Below are 21,476 nucleotides of genomic sequence, written 5' to 3' on the forward strand. Positions count from 1 at the left end.
AATGAGTTCTTGCTAATTGACCAGTTTTACATATTCGGCACGACATATATATATCTCTTTCTCAGTCACGATATAAACAGGTGTATATCTTGTTTCTCCCGGCAGGGCCGGCAACTGCAGCACAACATCACTGCAGGTGTGATCGTCAGCAACCAGAGCCTGGTGCTTCAGAGAGTTACTCGAAGACACGGCGGAAGTTATACTTGCTCGGCTTCCAACATCGAGGGTGACGGCTTCTCTAAACCTATCACTCTAGATATTAAATGTGAGTCGTGTGCCAGACTTGATGTTACGTCGTGTGTCAGACTTAATGTTACGTCTTGTGTCAGACTCAATGTTACGTCTTGTGTCAGACTTAATGTTACGTCTTGTGTCAGACTTGATGTTACGTCTTGTGTCAGACTTAATGTTACGTCTTGTGTCAGACTTAATGTTACGTCTTGTGTCAGACTTAATGTTACGTCTTGTGTCAGACTTAATGTTACGTCTTGTGTCAGACTTAATGTTACGTCTTGTGTCAGACCTTGATGTTACGTCTTGTGTCAGACCTTGATGTTACGTCTTGTGTCAGACTTAATGTTACGTCTTGTGTCAGACTTAATGTTACGTCTTGTGTCAGACCTTGATGTTACGTCTTGTGTCAGACCTTGATGTTACGTCTTGTGTCAGACTTAATGTTACGTCTTGTGTCAGACTTAATGTTACGTCTTGTGTCAGACCTTGATGTTACGTCTTGTGTCAGACTTAATGTTACGTCTTGTGTCAGACCTTGATGTTACGTCTTGTGTCAGCCTCTGTTAATCCTGACACTGTTATATCAACAACAGCAAAAATTGTTGACACAGTGTGGAGGTGTCAGCAAACATCTCCTGACACACACACACACACACACACACACACACACACACACACACACACACACACACACACACACACACACACACACACACACACACACACACACACACACACACACACACACACACACACACACTCACACACACACTCACACACACACACACACACACACACACACACACACACACACACACACACACACACACACACACACACACACACACACACACACACACACTCACACTCACACACACACACACACACACACACACACACACAGCTTTATCATACCTCGTCTTAAAGCTATGTATGGTTCCTGCCTCCGCTACATCACTTGGTAGATTATTCCACTTCCAGACTACTTCAGTCATAGAGTAGTCAGGAAGGGGAACAGTCTAGCAAGTGATGTAGTGAAGGCAGAAACCATACATAGCTTTAAGACAAGGTATGATAAAGCTCATGGAGCAGGGAGAGAGAGGACCTAGTAGCGTTCAGTAAAGAGGCGGGGCCAGGAGCTGAGTCTCGACCCCTGCAACTACAATTAGGTGAGTACAGTCTAAACTACCACTTACAACTCTGACATATCACCACAGCTGGTGCTAACTGTGGCCAGCCAGCACCAGCTGCTCAGACAGGCACTGCTCCTAGGTATGTGTGTGCCCCCCCAGCTGTGGCCAGCCAACACCAGCTGCCAGGACAGTACCACCTGAGAGAAAAGGTTCTGTATGGTTGGTACTATTTCTGTATAGTTGGCACTGGTTATGTATGGTTGGCACTGGTTCTGTATGGTTGGTACTAGTTCTGTATAGTTGGCACTGGTTCTGTATAGTTGGCACTGGTTCTGTAAAGTTGGCACTGGTTCTGTATAGTGGGCACAGGGTCTGTATAGTTGGCACTGGTTCTGTATAGTTACTTACTTACTTAAAGATGGCACCTCAGCTCGTTAGTTCCCCGAGGATAAAAAATGCAGGGATGATGAGGTAAACAGCTGGTGGTCGCCGAGACCAGCTGTTGCCAGCCCAGTACACCAGCTGGGAAGGTAATATAATATCACCAACACCCAGAGACCAGCTGGGGAAGTAAATAAAAAAATATAAAAACAAAAGCCGACGATTTGCGCCACCACGAAGACGTCAGTCTATTTTGTGTTGTTAAAAGTGATCCTGTTATTTGGTAACATTCAAGACGTGTCGAAGGTGAGGCAATAGATGGCAGAACGTTTCGCTCTGTGAAGAGCTTTTCCGAGTCGTGTTTTTACTGTGTAGAGCTTCATAAGGCCATGTTTCACTCTGTGTAGAGCTTCATAAGGCCATGTTTCACTCTGTGTAGAGCTTCATAAGGCCATGTTTCACTCTGTGTAGAGCTTCATAAGGCCATGTTTCACTCTGTAGAGCTTCATAAGACAATGTTTCACTCTGTGTAGAGCTTCATAAGGCCATGTTTCACTCTGTGTAGAGCTTCGTAAGGCCATGTTTTACTCTGTGTAGAGCTTCATAAGACAACGTTTCACTCTGTATAGAGCTTCATAAGGCCACGTTTCACTCTATATAGAGCTTTACCAGGAACCCCAATGGAGATAAGTCACTTTGGTTTTTTTGAGGGGGTTATCCTGAATAATTTAAATTATATAAGTTAATTATACCTATGTGAAGCTGTGCCTAAGTAAACTTACTTACTTACTGACTTACATACTTACTTGCTTACTTACTTACTTGCTTACTTACTTAGCTCTACCGGTGCTATCATTAACACGAAACACCGTGCGAAACTCTCAAGGTAAACATCAAAATATTTGTTTATAATGACCACCTTGAAACATGAGCCTTTAAGGCAATGATTGGAATGTTTTGTTCTTCTTGCTGAAGTTGCATTTGTTGCCTCCCTCTGCACGTTCTGGCACTGGTTCTGTATAGTTGGCACTGGTTCTGTATAGTTGGCACTGGTTTTGTATAGTTGGTACTGGTTCTGTATAGTTGGCACTGGTTCTGTATAGTTGGTACTGGTTCTGTATAGTTGGTACTGGTTCTGTATAGTTGGCACTGGTTCTGTATAGTTGGTACTGGTTCTGTATAGTTGGCACTGGTTCTGTATAGTTGGTACTGGTTCTGTATAGTTGGTACTGGTTCTGTATAATTGGTACTGGTTCTGTATAGTTGGTACTGGTTCTGTATAGTTGGTACTGGTTCTGTATAGTTGGTACTGGTTCTGTATAATTGGCACTGGTTCTGTATAGTTGATACTGGTTCTGTATAGTTGGTACTGGTTCTGTATAGTTGGCACTGGTTCTGTATAGTGGGCACTGGTTCTGTATAGTTGGTACTGGTTCTGTATAGTTGGCACTGGTTCTGTATAGTTGGCACTGGTTCTGTATAGTTGGCACTGGTTCTGTATAGTTGGCACTGGTTCTGTATAGTTGGCACTGGTTCTGTATAGTTGGCACTGGTTCTGTATAGTTGGCACTGGTTCTGTATAGTTGGCACTGGTTCTGTATAGTTGGTACTGGTTCTGTATAGTTGGCACTGGTTCTGTATAGTTGGCACTGGTTCTGTATAGTTGGCACTGGTTCTGTATAGTTGGCACTGGTTCTGTATAGTTGGCACTGGTTCTGTATAGTTGGCACTGGTTCTGTATAGTTGGCACTGGTTCTGTATAGTTGGCACTGGTTCTGTATAGTTGGCACTGGTTCTGTATAGTTGGCACTGGTTCTGTATAGTTGACACTGGTTCTGTATAGTTGGCACTGGTTCTGTATAGTTGGCACTGGTTCTGTATAGTTGGCACTGGTTCTGTATAGTTGGCACTGGTTCTGTATAGTTGGCACTGGTTCTGTATAGTTGGCACTGGTTCTGTATAGTTGGCACTGGTTCTGTATAGTTGGCACTGGTTCTGTATAGTTGGCACTGGTTCTGTATAGTTGGCACTGGTTCTGTATAGTTGGCACTGGTTCTGTATAGTTGGCACTGGTTCTGTATAGTTGGCACTGGTTCTGTATAGTTGGCACTGGTTCTGTATAGTTGGCACTGGTTCTGTATAGTTGGCACTGGTTCTATATAGTTGGCACTGGTTCTGTATAGTTGTCACTGGTTCTGTATAGTTGGCACTGGTTTTGTATAGTTGGCACTGGTTCTGTATATACTGGTTCTGTACAGTTGGCACTGGTTCTGTATAGTTGGCACTGGTTCTGTATAGTTGGCACTGGTTCTGGCACTGGTTCTGTATACTGGTTCTGTATAGTTGGCACTGGTTCTGTTGGCACTGGTTCTGTATACTGGTTCTGTATAGTTGGCACTGGTTCTGTATAGTTATGGCACTGGTTCTGTTGGCACTGGTTCTGTATAGTTGGCACTGGTTCTGTAGTTACTGGTTCTGGCACTGGTTCTGTATAGTTGGCACTGGTTCTGTATAGTTGGACACTGGTTCTGTATACTGGTTCTGTATAGTTGGCACTGGTTCTGTATAGTTGGCACTGGTTCTGTATAGTTGGCACTGGTTCTGTATAGTTGGCACTGGTTCTGTATAGTTGGCACTGGTTCTGTATAGTTGGCACTGGTTCTGTATAGTTGGCACTGGTTCTGTATACTGGTTCTGGCACTGTATAGTTCTGTATAGTTGGCACTGGTTCTGGCACTGGTTGGTACTGGTTCTGTATAGTTGGTACTGTATAGTTCTGGCACTGGTTCTGTATAGTTGGCACTGGTTCTGTATAGTTGGCACTGGTTCTGTACTGGTTCTGTATAGTTACTGGTTCTGTATAGTTGGCACTGGTTCTGTATAGTTGGCACTGGTTCTGTATAGTTGGCACTGGTTCTGTATAGTTAGTTGGCACTGGTTCTGTATAATTGGCACTGGTTCTGTATAGTTGGCACTGGTTCTGTATAGTTGGCACTGGTTCTGTATAGTTGGCACTGGTTCTGTATAGTTGGCACTGGTTCTGTATAGTTGGCACTGGTTCTGTATAGTTGGCACTGGTTCTGTATAGTTGGCACTGGTTCTGTATAGTTGGCACTGGTTCTGTATAGTTGGCACTGGTTCTGTATAGTTGGCACTGGTTCTGTATACTTGGCACTGGTTCTGTATAGTAGGCACTGGTTCTGTATAGTTGGCACTGGTTCTGTATAGTTGGCACTGGTTCTGTATAGTTGGCACTGGTTCTGTATAGTTGGCACTGGTTCTGTATAGTTGGCACTGGTTCTGGTTGGCACTGTATACTTGGCACTGGTTCTGTATAGTTGGCACTGGTTCTGTATAGTTGGCACTGGTTCTGTATAGTTGGCACTGGTTCTGTATAGTTGGCACTGGTTCTGTATAGTTGGCACTGGTTCTGTATAGTTGACACTGGTTCTGTAATATTGGCACTGGTTCTGTATAGTTGGCACTGGTTCTGTATAGTTGGCACTGGTTCTGTATAGTTGGCACTGGTTCTGTATAGTTGGCACTGGTTCTGTATAGTTGGCACTGGTTCTGTATAGTGGGCACTGGTTCTGTATAGTTGGCACTGGTTCTGTATAGTTGGCACTGGTTCTGTATAGTTGGCACTGGTTCTGTATAGTTGGCACTGGTTCTGTATAGTTGGCACTGGTTCTGTATAGTTGGCACTGGTTCTGTATAGTTGGCACTGGTTCTGTATAGTTGGCACTGGTTCTGTATAGTTGGCACTGGTTCTGTATAGTTGGCACTGGTTCTGTATAGTTGACACTGGTTCTGTATAGTTGGCACTGGTTCTGTATAGTTGGCACTGGTTCTGTATAGTCGGCACTGGTTCTGTATAGTCGGCACTGGTTCTGTATAGTTGGCACTGGTTCTGTATAGTTGGCACTGGTTCTGTATAGTTGGCACTGGTTCTGTATAGTTGGCACTGGTTCTGTATAGTTGGCACTGGTTCTGTATAGTTGGCACTGGTTCTGTATAGTTGGCACTGGTTCTGTATAGTTGGCACTGGTTCTGTATAGTTGGCACTGGTTCTGTATAGTTGGCACTGGTTCTGTATAGTTGGCACTGGTTCTGTATAGTTGGCACTGGTTCTGTATAGTTGGCACTGGTTCTGTATGGCAGTTAGGCACTGGTTCTGTATAGTTGGCACTGGTTCTGTATAGTTGGCACTGGTTCTGTATAGTTGGCACTGGTTCTGTATAGTTGGCACTGGTTCTGTATAGTTGGCACTGGTTCTGTATAGTTGGCACTGGTTCTGTATAGTTGGCACTGGTTCTGTATACTGGTTCTGTATAGTAGGCACTGGTTCTGTATAGTTGGCACTGGTTCTGTATAGTTGGCACTGGTTCTGTATAGTTGGCACTGGTTCTGTATAGTTGGCACTGGTTCTGTATAGTTGGCACTGGTTCTGTATAGTGGGCACTGGTTCTGTATAGTTGGCACTGGTTCTGTATAGTTGGCACTGGTTCTGTATAGTTGGCACTGGTTCTGTATAGTTGGCACTGGTTCTGTATAGTTGGCACTGGTTCTGTATAGTACTGGTTCTGTAGTTGGCACTGGTTCTGTATAGTTGGCACTGGTTCTGTATAGTTGGCACTGATTCTGTATAGTTGGCACTGATTCTGTATAGTTGGCACTGGTTCTGTATAGTTGGCACTGGTTCTGTATAGTTGGCACTGGTTCTGTATAGTTGGCACTGGTTCTGTATAGTTGGCACTGGTTCTGTATAGTTGGCACTGGTTCTGTATAGTTGGCACTGGTTCTGTATTATTGGCACTGGTTCTGTATAGTTGGCACTGGTTCTGTATAGTTGGCACTGGTTCTGTATAGTTGGCACTGGTTCTGTAGTTAGTATTGGCACTGGTTCTGTATAGTTGGCACTGGTTCTGTATAGTTGGCACTGGTTCTGTATAGTTGGCACTGGTTCTGTATAGTTGGCACTGGTTCTGTATACTGGTTCTGTATTGGCACTGGTTCTGTATAGTTGGCACTGGTTCTGTATAGTTGGCACTGGTTCTGTATAGTTGGCACTGGTTCTGTATAGTTGGCACTGGTTCTGTATAGTTGGCACTGGTTCTGTATAGTTGGCACTGGTTCTGTATAGTTGGCACTGGTTCTGTATAGTTGGCACTGGTTCTGTATAGTTGGCACTGGTTCTGTATAGTTGGCACTGGTTCTGTATAGTTGGCACTGGTTCTGTATAGTTGGCACTGGTTCTGTATAGTTGGCACTGGTTCTGTATAGTTGGCACTGGTTCTGTATAGTTGGCACTGGTTCTGTACAGTTGGCACTGGTTCTGTATAGTTGGCACTGGTTCTGTATAGTTGGCACTGGTTCTGTATAGTTGGCACTGGTTCTGTATATGTATAGTTGGCACTGGTTCTGTATAGTTGGCACTGGTTCTGTATAGCTGGCACTGGTTCTGTATAGTTGGCACTGGTTCTGTATAGTTGGCACTGGTTCTGTAAAGATGTCACTGGTTCTGTAATATTGGCACTGGTTCTGTATAGTTGGCACTGGTTCTGTACAGTTGGTACTGGTTCTGTATACTTGGCACTGGTTCTGTATAGTTGGCACTGGTTCTGTATAGTTGGCACTGGTTCTGTATAGTTGGCACTGGTTCTGTATAGTTGGCACTGGTTCTGTATAGTTGGCACTGGTTCTGTATAGTTGGCACTGGTTCTGTATAGTTGGCACTGGTTCTGTATAGTAGGCACTGGTTCTGTATAGTTGGCACTGGTTCTGTATAGTTGGCACTGGTTCTGTATAGGCACTGGTTCTGTATAGTTGGCACTGGTTCTGTATAGTTGGCACTGGTTCTGTATAGTGGCACTGGTTCTGTATAGTTGGCACTGGTTCTGTATAGTTGGCACTGGTTCTGTATAGTTGGCACTGGTTCTGTATAGTTGGCACTGGTTCTGTATAGTTGGCACTGGTTCTGTATAGTTGGCACTGGTTCTGTATAGTTGGCACTGGTTCTGTATAGTAGGCACTGGTTCTGTATAGTTGGCACTGGTTCTGTATAGTTGGCACTGGTTCTGTATAGTTGGCACTGGTTCTGTATAGCTGGCACTGGTTCTGTATAGTTGGCACTGGTTCTGTATAGTTGGCACTGGTTCTGTATAGTTGGCACTGGTTCTGTATAGTTGGCACTGGTTCTGTATAGTTGGCACTGGTTCTGTATATACTGGTTCTGTATAGTGGGCACTGGTTCTGTATAGTTGGCACTGGTTCTGTATAGTTGGCACTGGTTCTGTATAGTTGGCACTGGTTCTGTATAGCTGGCACTGGTTCTGTATAGTTGGCACTGGTTCTGTATAGTTGGCACTGGTTCTGTAAAGATGTCACTGGTTCTGTAATATTGGCACTGGTTCTGTATAGTTGGCACTGGTTCTGTACAGTTGGTACTGGTTCTGTATACTTGGCACTGGTTCTGTAATATTGGCACTGGTTCTGTATAGTTGGCACTGGTTCTGTACAGTTGGTACTGGTTCTGTATACTTGGCACTGGTTCTGTATAGTTGGCACTGGTTCTGTATACTTGGCACTGGTTCTGTATAGTTGGCACTGGTTCTGTATACTTGGCACTGGTTCTGTATAGTTGGCACTGGTTCTTTATAGTTGGCACTGGTACTGTATAGTTGGCACTGGTTCTGTATAGTTGGCACTGGTTCTGTATAGTTGGCACTGCTTCTGTATAGTGGGCACTGGTTCTGTACAGTTGGTACTGGTTCTGTATAGTTGGCACTGGTTCTGTATAGTTTGCACTGGTTCTGTATAGTTGGCACTGGTTCTGTATAGTTGGCACTGGTTCTGTATAGTTGACACTGGTTCTGTATAGTTGGCACTGGTTCTGCATAGTTGGCACTGGTTCTGTATAGTCAGCACTGGTTCTGTATAGTTGGCACTGGTTCTGTATAGTTGGCACTGGTTCTGTATAGTTGGCACTGGTTCTGTATAGTTGGCACTGGTTCTGTATAGTTGGCACTGGTTCTGTATAGTTGGCACTGGTTCTGTATAGTTGGTACTGGTTCTGTATAGTTGGCACTGGTTCTGTATAGTTGGCACTGGTTCTGTATAGTTGGCACTGGTTCTGTATAGTTGGCACTGGTTCTGTATAGTTGGCACTGGTTCTGTATAGTTGGCACTGGTTCTGTATAGTTGGCACTGGTTCTGTATAGTTGGCACTGGTTCTGTATAGTTGGCACTGGTTCTGTATAGTTGGCACTGGTTCTGTATAGTTGGCACTGGTTCTGTATAGTTGGCACTGGTTCTGTATAGTTGGCACTGGTTCTGTATAGTTGGCACTGGTTCTGTATAGTTGGTACTGGTTCTGTATAGTTGGCACTGGTTCTGTATAGGTGGCACTGGTTCTGTATAGTTGGCACTGGTTCTGTATAGTTGGCACTGGTTCTGTATAGTTGGCACTGGTTCTGTATAGTTGGCACTGGTTCTGTATAGTTGGCACTGGTTCTGTATAGTTGGCACTGGTTCTGTATAGTTGGCACTGGTTCTGTATAGTTGGTACTGGTTCTGTATAGTTGGCACTGGTTCTGTATAGTTGGCACTGGTTCTGTATAGTTGGCACTGGTTCTGTATAGTTGGCACTGGTTCTGTATAGTTGGCACTGGTTCTGTATAGTTGGCACTGGTTCTGTATAGTTGGCACTGGTTCTGTATAGTTTGCACTGGTTCTGTATAGTTGGCACTGGTTCTGTATAGCTGGCACTGGTTCGGTATAGTTGGCACTGGTTCTGTATGGTGGGCACTGGTTCTGTATAGTTGGCACTGGTTCTGTATAGTTGGCACTGGTTCTGTATAGCTGGCACTGGTTCTGTATGGTTGGTACTAGTTCTGTATAGTTGGCACTGGTTCTGTATAGTTGGCACTGGTTCTGTATAGCTGGCACTGGTTCTGTATAGTTGGCACTGGTTCTGTATAGTTGGCACTGGTTCTGTATAGTTGGCACTGGTTCTGTATAGTTGGCACTGGTTCTGTATAGTTGGCACTGGTTCTGTATAGTTGACACTGGTTCTGTATAGTTGGCACTGGTTCTGTATAGTTGGCACTGGTTCTGTATAGTTGGCACTGGTTCTGTATAGTGGGCACTGGTTCTGGCACTGGTTCTGTACAGTTGGCACTGTATAGTTGGCACTGGTTCTGTATAGTTGGCACTGGTTCTGGTTCTGTATAGTTGGCACTGGTTCTGTAAAATTTGCACTGGTTCTGTAGAGTTGGCACTGGTTCTGGTTCTGTATAGTTGGCACTGGTTCTGTATAGTTGGCACTGGTTATGTGTAGTCGGTACTGGTTCTGTATAGTTGTCACTGGTTCTGTATAGTTGGCACTGGTTCTGTATGGTTGGTACTGGTTCTGTATAGTTGGCACTGGTTCTATATAATTGGCACTGGTTCTGTATATTTGGCACTGGTTCTGTACAGTTGGTACTGGTTCTGTATATTTGGCACTGGTTCTGTATAGTTGGCACTGGGTCTGTAAAGTTGGCACTGGTTCTGTATAGTGGGCACTGGTTCTGTATGGTTGGGTTCTGTATAGTTGGCACTGGTTCTGTATAGTTGGCACTGGTTCTGTATAGTTGGCACTGGTTCTGTATAGTTGGCACTGGTTCTGTATAGTTGGCACTGGTTCTGTATAGTTGGCACTGGTTCTGTATAGCTGGCACTGGTTCTGTATAGTTGGCACTGGTTCTGTATGGCACTGGTTCTGTATAGTGGGCACTGGTTCTGTACAGTTGGCACTGGTTCTGTATAGTTGGCACTGGTTCTGTATAGTTGGCACTGGTTCTGTATAGTTGACACTGGTTCTGTATAGTATGGCACTGGTTCTGTACAGTTGGCACTGGTTCTGTATAGTTGGCACTGGTTCTGTATAGTTGGCACTGGTTCTGTATAGCTGGGCACTGGTTCTGTATAGTTGGCACTGGTTCTGTATAGTGGGCACTGGTTCTGTACAGTTGGCACTGGTTCTGTATAGTTGGCACTGGTTCTGTAGTTGGCACTGGTTCTGTATAGTGGGCACTGGTTCTGTATAGTTGGCACTGGTTCTGTATAGTTGGCACTGGTTCTGTATAGTTGGCACTGGTTCTGTATAGTTGGCACTGGTTCTGTATAGTGGGCACTGGTTCTGTATAGTTGGCACTGGTTCTGTATAGTTGGCACTGGTTCTGTATAGTTGGCACTGGTTCTGTACAGTTGTCACTGGTTCTGTATAGTTGGCACTGGTTCTGTATAGTTGGCACTGGTTCTGTACAGTTGTCACTGGTTCTGTATAGTTGGCACTGGTTCTGTATAGTTGGCACTGGTTCTGTATAGTTGGCACTTGTTCTGTATAGTTGGCACTGGTTCTGTATAGTTGGCACTGGTTCTGTATAGTTGGCACTGGTTCTGTATAGTTGGCACTGGTTCTGTATAGTTGGCACTGGCTGTATAGTTGGCACTGGTTCTGTATAGTTGGCACTGGTTCTGTATAGTGGGCACTGGTTCTGTATAGTTGGCACTGGTTCTGTATAGTTGGCACTGGTTCTGTATAGTTGGCACTGGTTCTGTATAGTTGGCACTGGTTCTGTATAGTTGGCACTGGTTCTGTATAGTTGGCACTGGTTCTGTATAGTTGGCACTGGTTCTGTATAGTTGGCACTGGTTCTGTATAGTGGGCACTGGTTCTGTATAGTTGGCACTGGTTCTGTATAGTGGGCACTGGTTCTGTATAGTTGGCACTGGTTCTGTATAGTTGGCACTGGTTCTGTATAGTTGGCACTGGTTCTGTATAGCTGGCACTGGTTCGGTATAGTTGGCACTGGTTCTGTATGGTGGGCACTGGTTCTGTATAGTTGGCACTGGTTCTGTATAGTTGGCACTGGTTCTGTATAGTGGGCACTGGTTCTGTATAGTTGGCACTGGTTCTGTATAGTTGGCACTGGTTCTGTATAGTTGGCACTGGTTCTGTATAGTTGGCACTGGTTCTGTATAGTTGGCACTGGTTCTGTATAGTTGGCACTGGTTCTGTATAGTTGGCACTGGTTCTGTATAGTTGGCACTGGTTCTGTATAGTTGGCACTGGTTCTGTATAGTTGGCACTGGTTCTGTAGTTGGCACTGTATAGGTTCTGTATAGTTGGCACTGGTTCTGTATAGTTGGCACTGGTTCTGTATAGTTGGCACTGGTTCTGTATAGTGGCACTGGTTCTGTAGTTGGCACTGGTTCTGTATAGTGGGCACAGGGTCTGTATAGTTGACACTGGTTCTGTATAGTTGGCACTGGTTCTGTATAGCGGGCACTGGTTCAGTATAGTTGGCACTGGTTCTGTATAGTGGGCACTGGTTCTGTATAGTTGGCACTGGTTCTGTATAGTTGGCACTGGTTCTGTATAGTGGGCACTGGTTCTGTATAGTTGGCACTGGTTCTGTATAGTTGGCACTGGTTCTGTATAATTTGCACTGGTTCTGTACAGTTGGTACTGGTTGTGTATAGTTGGCACTGGTTCTGTATAGTGGGCACTGGTTCTGTATGGTTGGTACTAGTTCTGTATAGTTGGCACTGGTTCTGTATAGTTGGCACTGGTTCTGTAAAGTTGGCACTGGTTCTGTATAGTGGGCACAGGGTCTGTATAGTTGGCACTGGTTCTGTATAGTTGGCACTGGTTCTGTATAGCGGGCACTGGTTCAGTATAGTTGGCACTGGTTCTGTATAGTGGGCACTGGTTCTGTATAGTTGGCACTGGTTCTGTATAGTTGGCACTGGTTCTGTATAGTTGGCACTGGTTCTGTATAGTTGGCACTGGTTCTGTATAGTTGGCACTGGTTCTGTATAGTGGGCACTGGTTCTGTATAGTTGGCACTGGTTCTGTATAGTTGGCACTGGTTCTGTATAGTTGGCACTGGTTCTGTATAGTGGGCACTGGTTCTGTATAGTTGGCACTGGTTCTGTATAGTTGGCACTGGTTCTGTATAGTTGACACTGGTTCTGTATAGTTGGCACTGGTTCTGTATAGTTGGCACTAGTTCTGTATAGTTTGCACTGGTTCTGTATAGTGGGCACTGGTTCTGTATAGTGGGCACTGGTTCTGTATAGTGGGCACTGGTTTTGTATAGTTGGCACTGGTTCTGTATGGTTGGCACTGGCTCTGTATAGTGGGCACTGGTTCTGTATAGTTGGCACTGGTTCTGTATAGTGGGCACTGGTTCTGTATAGTTGGCACTGGTTCTGTATAGATGGCTCTTGTTCTGTACAGTTGGCACTGGTTCTGTATAGTTGTCACTGGTTCTGTATAGTTGGCGCTGGTTCTGTATAGTTGTCACTTGTTCTGTATAGTTGGCACTGGTTCTGTATAGTTGACACTGGTTCTGTATAGGTGGCACTGGTTCTGTATAGTTGTCACTGGTTCTGTATAGTTGGCACTGGTTCTGTATAGTTGGCACTGGTTCTGTATAGTTGGCACTGGTTCTGTATAGTGGGCACTGGTTCTGTATAGTGGGCACTGGTCCTGTATAGTTGGCACTGGTTCTGTATAGTTGGCACTGATTCTGTATAGTTTGCACTGGTTCTGTAAAGTTGGCACTGGTTCTGTATAGTTGGCACTGGTTCTGTATAGTGTGCACTGGTTCTGTATAGTGGGCACTGGTTCTGTATAGTTGGCACTGGTTCTGTATAGTTGGCACTGGTTCTGTATAGTTGGCACTGATTCTGTATAGTTGTCACTGTTCTGTATAGTTGGCACTGGTTCTGTATAGTTGGCACTGGTTCTGTATAGTTGGCACTGGTTCTGAATAGTTGTCACTGGTTCTGTATAGTTGGCACTAGTTCTGTATAGTTGTCACTGGTTCTGTATAGTTGGCACTGATTCTGTACAGTTGGCACTGGTTCTGTAAAGCTGGCACTGGTTCTGTATGTTGGACACTGGTTCTGTATAGTTGGCACTGGTTCTGTATAGTTGTCACTGGTTCTGTATAGTGGGCACTGGTTCTGTATAGTGGGCACTAATTCTGTATAGTTGGCACTGGTTCTGTATAGTGGGCACTGGTTCTGTATAGTTGGCACTGGTTCTGTATAGTGGGCACTTGTTCTGTATAGTTGGCACTGGTTCTGTATAGTTGGCACTGGTTCTGTATAGTTGTCACTGGTTCTATATAGTTGGCACTGGTTCTGTATAGTTGTCACTGGTTCTGTATAGTTGGCACTGGTTCTGTATAGTTGGCACTGGTTCTGTATAGTTGGCACTGGTTCTGTATAGTGGGCACTGGTCCTGTATAGTTGGCACTGGTTCTGTATAGTTGGCACTGATTCTGTATAGCTGGCACTGGTTCTGTAAAGTTGGCACTGGTTCTGTATGGTGGGCACTGGTTCTGTATAGTTGGCACTGGTTCTGTATAGTTGGCACTGGTTCTGTATAGTTGGCACTGGTTCTGTATAGTTGGCACTGGTTCTGTGTAGTTGGCACTGGTTCTGTATAGTTGGCACTGGTTCTGTATAGTTGGCACTGGTTCTGTATAGTTGGCACTGGTTCTGTATAGTTGGCACTCCAGCTGAACGTTCTCGTGATGACGTGGTTCAGCTTTCCCTGCAATAAGTCTGTTCCTCTCTAAGTTATTGATCAAGTGTTGCTGATGTTCTTCAGTGAGGAGAAGGGGAGCTAAGAAGAGAGGTTAAACCGGTGGAAATGCTCGAGAGGAGAAATAAAAGTTAGCCAATAGGCAATCCCTGAAATGAGGAGTTGTAACATCTTTCCACCACACACACTCAAGCGCTGCACTTTCAAAAACACATTTATGAACCATTCAGTTATCTTTGTTACATTTATTACAAAAAAAAATAATTAGATTCGGAACGACGTTTCTGGACGACCAGTGTGTGAAATGTAACTACTGTTATTTTATCTCTTTCTCTTAATGTAATCTGTTTCTTAAACTTTTACTTTTAAATAATAGATCCGTAAAAGGAGACTTGGCGGCCATAGATAATTTATAAAAGCGACGTTTGACTCACACAGTGAACTAACAGAAACCCTCTGTATGGGTCAGTGTAGGTCAGTGTGGGTCAGTGTGAGTTAGTGTAGGTCAGTGTAGGTCAGTGTGGGTCAGTGTAGGTCAGTGTGGGTCAGTGTGGGTCAGTGTAGATCAGTGTGAGTTAGTGTAGGTCAGTGTAGGTCAGTGTGGGTCAGTGTAGGTCAGTGTAGGTCAGTGTGGGTCAGTGTAGATCAGTGTGAGTTAGTGGAGGTCAGTGTGGGTCAGTGTGGGTCAGTGTAGGTCAGTGTAGGTCAGTGTGGGTCAGTGTAGATCAGTGTGAGTTAGTGTAGGTCAGTGTAGGTCAGTGTGGGTCAGTGTAGGTCAGTGTGGGTCAGTGTGGGTCAGTGTAGATCAGTGTGGGTCAGTGTGGGTCAGTGTGGGTCAGTGTGGGTCAGTGTGGATCAGTGTGGGTCAGTGTGGGTCAGTGTGGGTCGGTGTGGGTCGGTGTGGGTCTGTGTGGGTCAGTGTGGGTCAGTGTGGGTCAGTGTGGGTCAGTGTGGGTCTGTGTGGGTCAGTGTGGGTCAGTGTGGGTCAGTGTGGGTCAGTGTGGATCAGTGTGGGTCAGTGTGGGTCAGTGTGGGTCGGTGTGGGTCGGTGTGGGTCTGTGTGGGTCAGTGTGGGTCAGTGTGGGTCAGTATGGGTCAGTGTGGGTCATTGTAGGTCAGTGTGGGTCAATGTGGGTCAGTGTGGGTCAGTGTGGGTCAGTGTGGGTCAGTGTGTGTCAGTGTGGGTCGGTGTGGGTCGGTGTGGATCAGTGTGGGTCAGTGTGGGTCGGTGTGGATCAGTGTGGGTCAGTGTGGGTCGGTGTGGGTCAGTGTGGGGCAGTGTGGGTCAGTGTGGATCAGTGTGGGTCGGTGTGGGTCGGTGTGGGTCAGTGTGGGTCAATGTGGGTCAGTGTGGGTCAGTGTAGGTGAGTGTGAGTCAGTGTGGGTCAGTGTAGGTCAGTGTGAGTCAGTGTGGGTCAGTGTGGGTCAGTGTAGGTCAGTGTGGGTCAGTGTGGGTCTGTGTGGGTCAGTGTGGGTCAGTGTGGGTCAGTGTGGGTCAGTGTGGATCAGTGTGGGTCAGTGTGGGTCAGTGTGGGTCGGTGTGGGTCGGTGTGGGTCTGTGTGGGTCAGTGTGGGTCAGTGTGGGTCAGTGTGGGTCAGTGTGGGTCATTGTAGGTCAGTGTGGGTCAATGTGGGTCAGTGTGGGTCAGTGTGGGTCAGTGTGGGTCAGTGTGGGTCAGTGTGGGTCGGTGTGGGTCGGTGTGGATCAGTGTGGGTCAGTGTGGGTCGGTGTGGATCAGTGTGGGTCAGTGTGGGTCGGTGTGGGTCAGTGTGGGCCAGTGTGGGTCAGTGTGGATCAGTGTGGGTCGGTGTGGGTCGGTGTGGGTCAGTGTGGGTCAGTGTGGGTCAGTGTGGGTCAGTGTAGGTGAGTGTGAGTCAGTGTGGGTCAGTGTAGGTCAGTGTGAGTCAGTGTGGGTCAGTGTGGGTCAGTGTAGGTCAGTGTGAGTCAGTGTGGGTCAGAGTGGGTAAGTGTAGATCAGTGTAGGTCAGTGTGGGTCAGTGTGGGTCAGTGTTGGTCAGTGTAGGTCATTGTGAGTCAGTGTAGGTCAGTGTGAGTCATTGTAGGTCAGTGTAGGTCAGTGTGAGTCAGTGTGGGTCAGTGTGGGTCAGTGTAGGTCAGTATGAGTCAGTGTGAGTCAGTGTAGGTCAGTGTGGGTCAGTGTGGGTCAGTGTAGCTCAGTGTAGGTCAGTGTGAGTCAGTGTAGGTCAGTGTGAGTCATTGTAGGTCAGTGTGAGTCAGTGTGGGTCAGTGTGGGTCAGTGTGGGTCAGTGTGAGTCAGTGTGAGTCAGTGTAGGTCAGTGTGAGTCAGTGTAGGTCAGTGTGAGTCAGTGTAAGTCAGTGTGGGTCAGTGTGGGTCAGTGTAGGCCAGTGTAGGTCAGTGTGAGTCAGTGTGGGTCGGTGTGGGTCAGTGTGGGCCGGTGTGGGTCAGTATGGGTCAGTGTGAGTCAGTGTAGGTCGGTGTGGGTCAGTGTGGGTCAGTGTGGGTCGGTGTGGCTCCGTGTGGGTCAGTGTGGGTCAGTGTGGGTCGGTGTGGGTCAGTGTGGGTCAGTGTAGGTCAGTGTGGGTCAGTGTGGGTCAGTGTGGGTCAGTGTGGGTCAGTGTGGGTCGGTGTGGGTCAGTGTGAGTCAGTGTGGGTCAATGTGGGTCAGTGTGGGCCAGTGTGGGTCAGTGTGGGTCAGTGTGAGTCAGTGTGGGTCGGTGTGGGTCAGTGTGGGTCAGTGTGGGTCGGTGTGGGTCAGTGTGGGTCAGTGTGGGTCAGTGTGGGTCGATGTGGGTCAGTGTGGGTCAGTGTATGTCAGTGTTGGTCAGTGTGGGTCAGTGTGGGTCAGTGTGGGTCAGTGTGAGTCAGTGTGGGTCACTGTGGGTCAGTGTGGGTCAGTGTAGGTCAGTGTGGGTCAGTGTGGGTCAGTGTGGGTCAGTGTGGGTCGGTGTGGGTCAATGTGGGTCAGTGTGGGTCAGTGTGGGTCAGTGTGGGTCAGTGTGGGTCGGTGTGGGTCGGTGTTGGTCAGTGTGGGTCAGTGTGGGTCGGTGTGGGTCGGTATGGGTCAGTGTGGGTCAGTGTGGGTCTGTGTGGGTCAGTGTGGGTCAGTGTGGGTCGGTGTGGGTCAGTGTGGGTCAGTGTGGGTCAGTGTGGGTCAGTGTGGGCCAGTGTGGGTCAGTGTGGATTAGTGTGGGTCGGTGTGGGTCGGTGTAGGTCAGTGTGGGTCAGTGTTGGTCAGTGTAGGTGAGTGTAGGTGAGTGTGAGTCAGTGTGGGTCAGTGTAGGTCAGTGTGAGTCAGTGTGGGTCAGTGTGGGTCAGTGTAGGTCAGTGTGAGTCAGTGTGGGTCAGAGTGGGTCAGTGTAGATCAGTGTAGGTCAGTGTGGGTCAGTGTGGGTCAGTGTATGTCAGTGTGAGTCAGTGTAGGTCAGTGTGAGTCAGTGTAGGTCAGTGTGAGTCAGTGTGGGTCAGTGTGGGTCAGTGTAGGTCAGTGTGAGTCAGTGTAGGTCAGTGTAGGTCAGTGTAAGTCAGTGTAAGTCAGTGTAGGTCAGTGTAAGTCAGTGTAGGTCAGTGTAAGTCAGTGTAGGTCAGTGTAGGTCAGTGTAAGTCAGTGTAGGTCAGTGTAGGTCAGTGTAGGTCAGTGTAAGTCAGTGTAGGTCAGTGTAGGTCAGTGTAGGTCAGTGTAGGTCAGTGTAGGTCAGTGTAAGTCAGTGTAGGTCAGTGTAGGTCAGTGTGAGTCAATGTGGGTCAGTGTAGGTCAGTGTAGGTCAGTGTGAGTCAGTGTGAGTCAGTGTGGGTCGGTGTGGGTCAGTGTGGGCCGGTGTGGGTCGGTGTGGGTCAGTGTGGGTCAGTGTGGGCCGGTGTGGGTCAGTGTGGGTCAGTGTGAGTCAGTGTGGGTCGGTGTGGGTCAGTGTAGGTCAGTGTGAGTCAGTGTAGGCCAGTGTAGGTCAGTGTGAGTCAATGTAGGTCATTGTAGGTCAGTGTGAGTCAGTGTAGGTCAGTGTGAGTCAATGTAGGTCAGTGTGAGTCAATGTAGGTCAGTGTAGGCCAGTGTAGGTCAGTGTGAGTCAATGTAGGTCATTGTAGGTTAGTGTGAGCCAGTGTAGGTGAGTGTAGGTCAGTGTGAGTCAGGGTAGTTCAGTGTAGGTCAGTGTAGGTCATATATATATATATATATATATATATATATATATATATATATATATATATATATATATATATATATATATATATATATATATATATATATATATATATATATATATATATATATATATATATATATATATATATATATATATATATATATATATATATATATATATATATATATATATATATATATATATATATATATATATATATATATATATATATATATATATATATATATATATATATATATATATATATATATGCAAAACAACCACTCTGAAAGAATAGAGAAATTCCAAGCGCTTTCGTGACTACTCACATTATCAAGGAACTATGAAAGTAAAGCATCCAAGGAAGCTATATAAGGGGTCTGGCCAGCACCTCACTATCAGATCCCACAACGGTTAAACACCTGACGCGCGCCGACCCAACTTGGATAGGTCCTTTGCACAACTCACCAACAAACTATTCTACCCAAGAAAATTTAAAATTATTATTTGTCCAGTGTATTATTAAATTCTTCCCAAATTCTATTAATTATAAATGGATCTAATTTATATAAACCAAAGGAAATATTCATATTATTGTCAAAACTGCTTTTTATGAAACAAGATTCAATTATATTCCTGTCGACCATGGACTTGCTTGATACTACTTTCTCAACTTTTTGAAAATCAATTGGATGGTTAAAATCTCTTACATGAATAAATAGAGCATTGGAATCTTGTCCAGTTCTAATGCTATATTTATGTTGTTTTAATCTTAGTTCGAGATTTTTACCAGTTTGACCGTAATAAACTTTATCGCAAATTTTACAAGGAATCTTATAGACACATCCATCAGCATTTTGGGGGGAATTCTTTATCAAAAGTTTTTTTTACTGAATATTAAAAGTCTTAAGAAATAGGTAATGATTTAAAATACCCAAGAAATGTAATTGATAAATCTTTTAAAGTTGCTAGAAATACTTTTTACAATCCAAAAAGGGACAACCAGCCTTATTCAACTAAAAATATGTTGGTTCTCCCTTACCATGAAAACTTGGTTGATATGCCTTCTCTTCTTAAGACTTTTAATATTAAAGTTGTATTCAAAAATCTTGATACAGTAAAAAAAAACTTTTGATAAAGAATTCCCCCCAAAATGCTGATGGATGTGTCTATAAGATTCCTTGTAAAATTTGCGATAAAGTTTATTACGGTCAAACTGGTAAAAATCTCGAACTAAGATTAAAACAACATAAATATAGCATTAGAACTGGACAAGATTCCAATGCTCTATTTATTCATGTAAGAGATTTTAACCATCCAATTGATTTTCAAAAAGTTGAGAAAGTAGTATCAAGCAAGTCCATGGTCGACAGGAATATAATTGAATCTTGTTTCATAAAAAGCAGTTTTGACAATAATATGAATATTTCCTTTGGTTTATATAAATTAGATCCATTTATAATTAATAGAATTTGGGAAGAATTTAATAATACACTGGACAAATAATAATTTTTAAATTTTCTTGGGTAGAATAGTTTGTGGGTGAGTTGTGCAAAGGACCTATCCAAGTTGGGTCGGCGCGCGTCAGGTGTTTAACCGTTGTGGGATCTGATAGTGAGGTGCTGGCCAGACCCCTTATATAGCTTCCTTGGATGCTTTACTTTCATAGTTCCTTGATAATGTGAGTAGTCACGAAAGCGCTTGGAATTTCTCTATTCTTTCAGAGTGGTTGTTTTGCATATTCTGAAATCACCTGTTTACTGTGATCTTATTGCATATATACATGAGGGTCAGGGGAGACATGATAACGACATATAAAATACTTCGCGGAATAGACGAGGTGGACAAAGACGGGATGTTCCAGAGATGGGACACAGACACAAGAGGTCACAATTGAAAGTTGAAGACTCAGATGAATCAAAGGGATGTTAGGAAGTATTTCTTCAGTCATAGAGTAGTCAGGCCCTGGAATAGCCTAGAAAGTGATGTGGTGGAGGCAGGAACCATACATAGTTTTAAGGCGAGGTATGATAGAGCTCATGGGGCAGGGAGAGAGAGGACCTAGTAGCAATCAGCGAAGAGGCGGGGCCAGGAGCTGTGACTCGACCCCTGCAACCACAAATAGGTGAGTACAAATAGGTGAGTACACTACACACACACACACACACACACACACACACACACACACACACACACACAAACACACACACACACACACACACACACACACACACACACACACACACACACACACACACACACACACACACACACACACACACACACACACACATACATTTCATTATCCCTAACTTAAAAAAAATATTTCGACTCAATCATCAATGGTGTTTAATATTATTTTCCATTTTTCTGGCGTCAGACGCGCCGGTGTGCGCGCCAGGGCAGCTGACGACGTACGGCGTAGCGCGCCACGAAGACGCAGAGGTGACGTGTCGCGTAGCGGCCAACCCTCCAGCCGACAGCTTCAAGTGGACCTTCAACAACACCGCTGACACCATTGATGTTCCCCCGGGAAGATTCACCTCGGCGCCCACCTACAGCATCATCACCTACACCCCGATGACGGAGCTGGACTACGGTACACTGTTGTGCTGGGCACACAACACTATTGGCAAGCAGACCAGACCTTGTCTCTTCCAAATTGTACCCGCAGGTGAGTTTGACCTAGCGGGAAGGTCAGGTACTGCCTGTGATACCACTGGGAAGGTCAGCTACTGCCGTTAATACCACTGAGAAGGTCAGGTACTGCCACTGATACCACTGGGAAGGTCAGGTACTGCTGATAATACCACTGGGAGGGCCAGCTACTGCCGTTAATACCACTGGGAAGGTCAGCTACTGCCGTTAATACCACTGAGAAGTCAGGTACTGCCACTGATACCACTGGGAAGGTCAGGTACTGCCGCTGATACCACTGGGAAGGTCAGGTACTGCCGCTGATACCACTGGGAAGGTCAGGTACTGCCGCTAATACCACTGG

The 21,476-nt window shown here is 45.5% G+C and overlaps 1 protein-coding gene across 1 annotated transcript in view; it reads left to right on the forward strand.

Moving 5' to 3' along the window:
- LOC138851752 (cell adhesion molecule 1-like) overlaps positions 1–21,202 on the forward strand; it is a gene marked incomplete at its 3' end in the record, with an annotated part of 41,740 nt that extends 20,538 nt beyond the window's left edge. Inside the window, exons 5-6 of the mRNA XM_070081190.1 lie at positions 106–265; positions 20,856–21,202. Of these exons, the coding sequence (XP_069937291.1) occupies positions 106–265; positions 20,856–21,202 (507 nt within the window). The remainder of the gene's footprint in view (positions 1–105; positions 266–20,855) is intronic.
- Between the last annotated feature and the right edge of the window lie 274 nt (positions 21,203–21,476).

Source organism: Cherax quadricarinatus, unplaced genomic scaffold, assembly GCF_038502225.1.
Source record: "Cherax quadricarinatus isolate ZL_2023a unplaced genomic scaffold, ASM3850222v1 Contig1931, whole genome shotgun sequence".
Lineage (NCBI taxonomy): Eukaryota > Metazoa > Arthropoda > Malacostraca > Decapoda > Parastacidae > Cherax > Cherax quadricarinatus.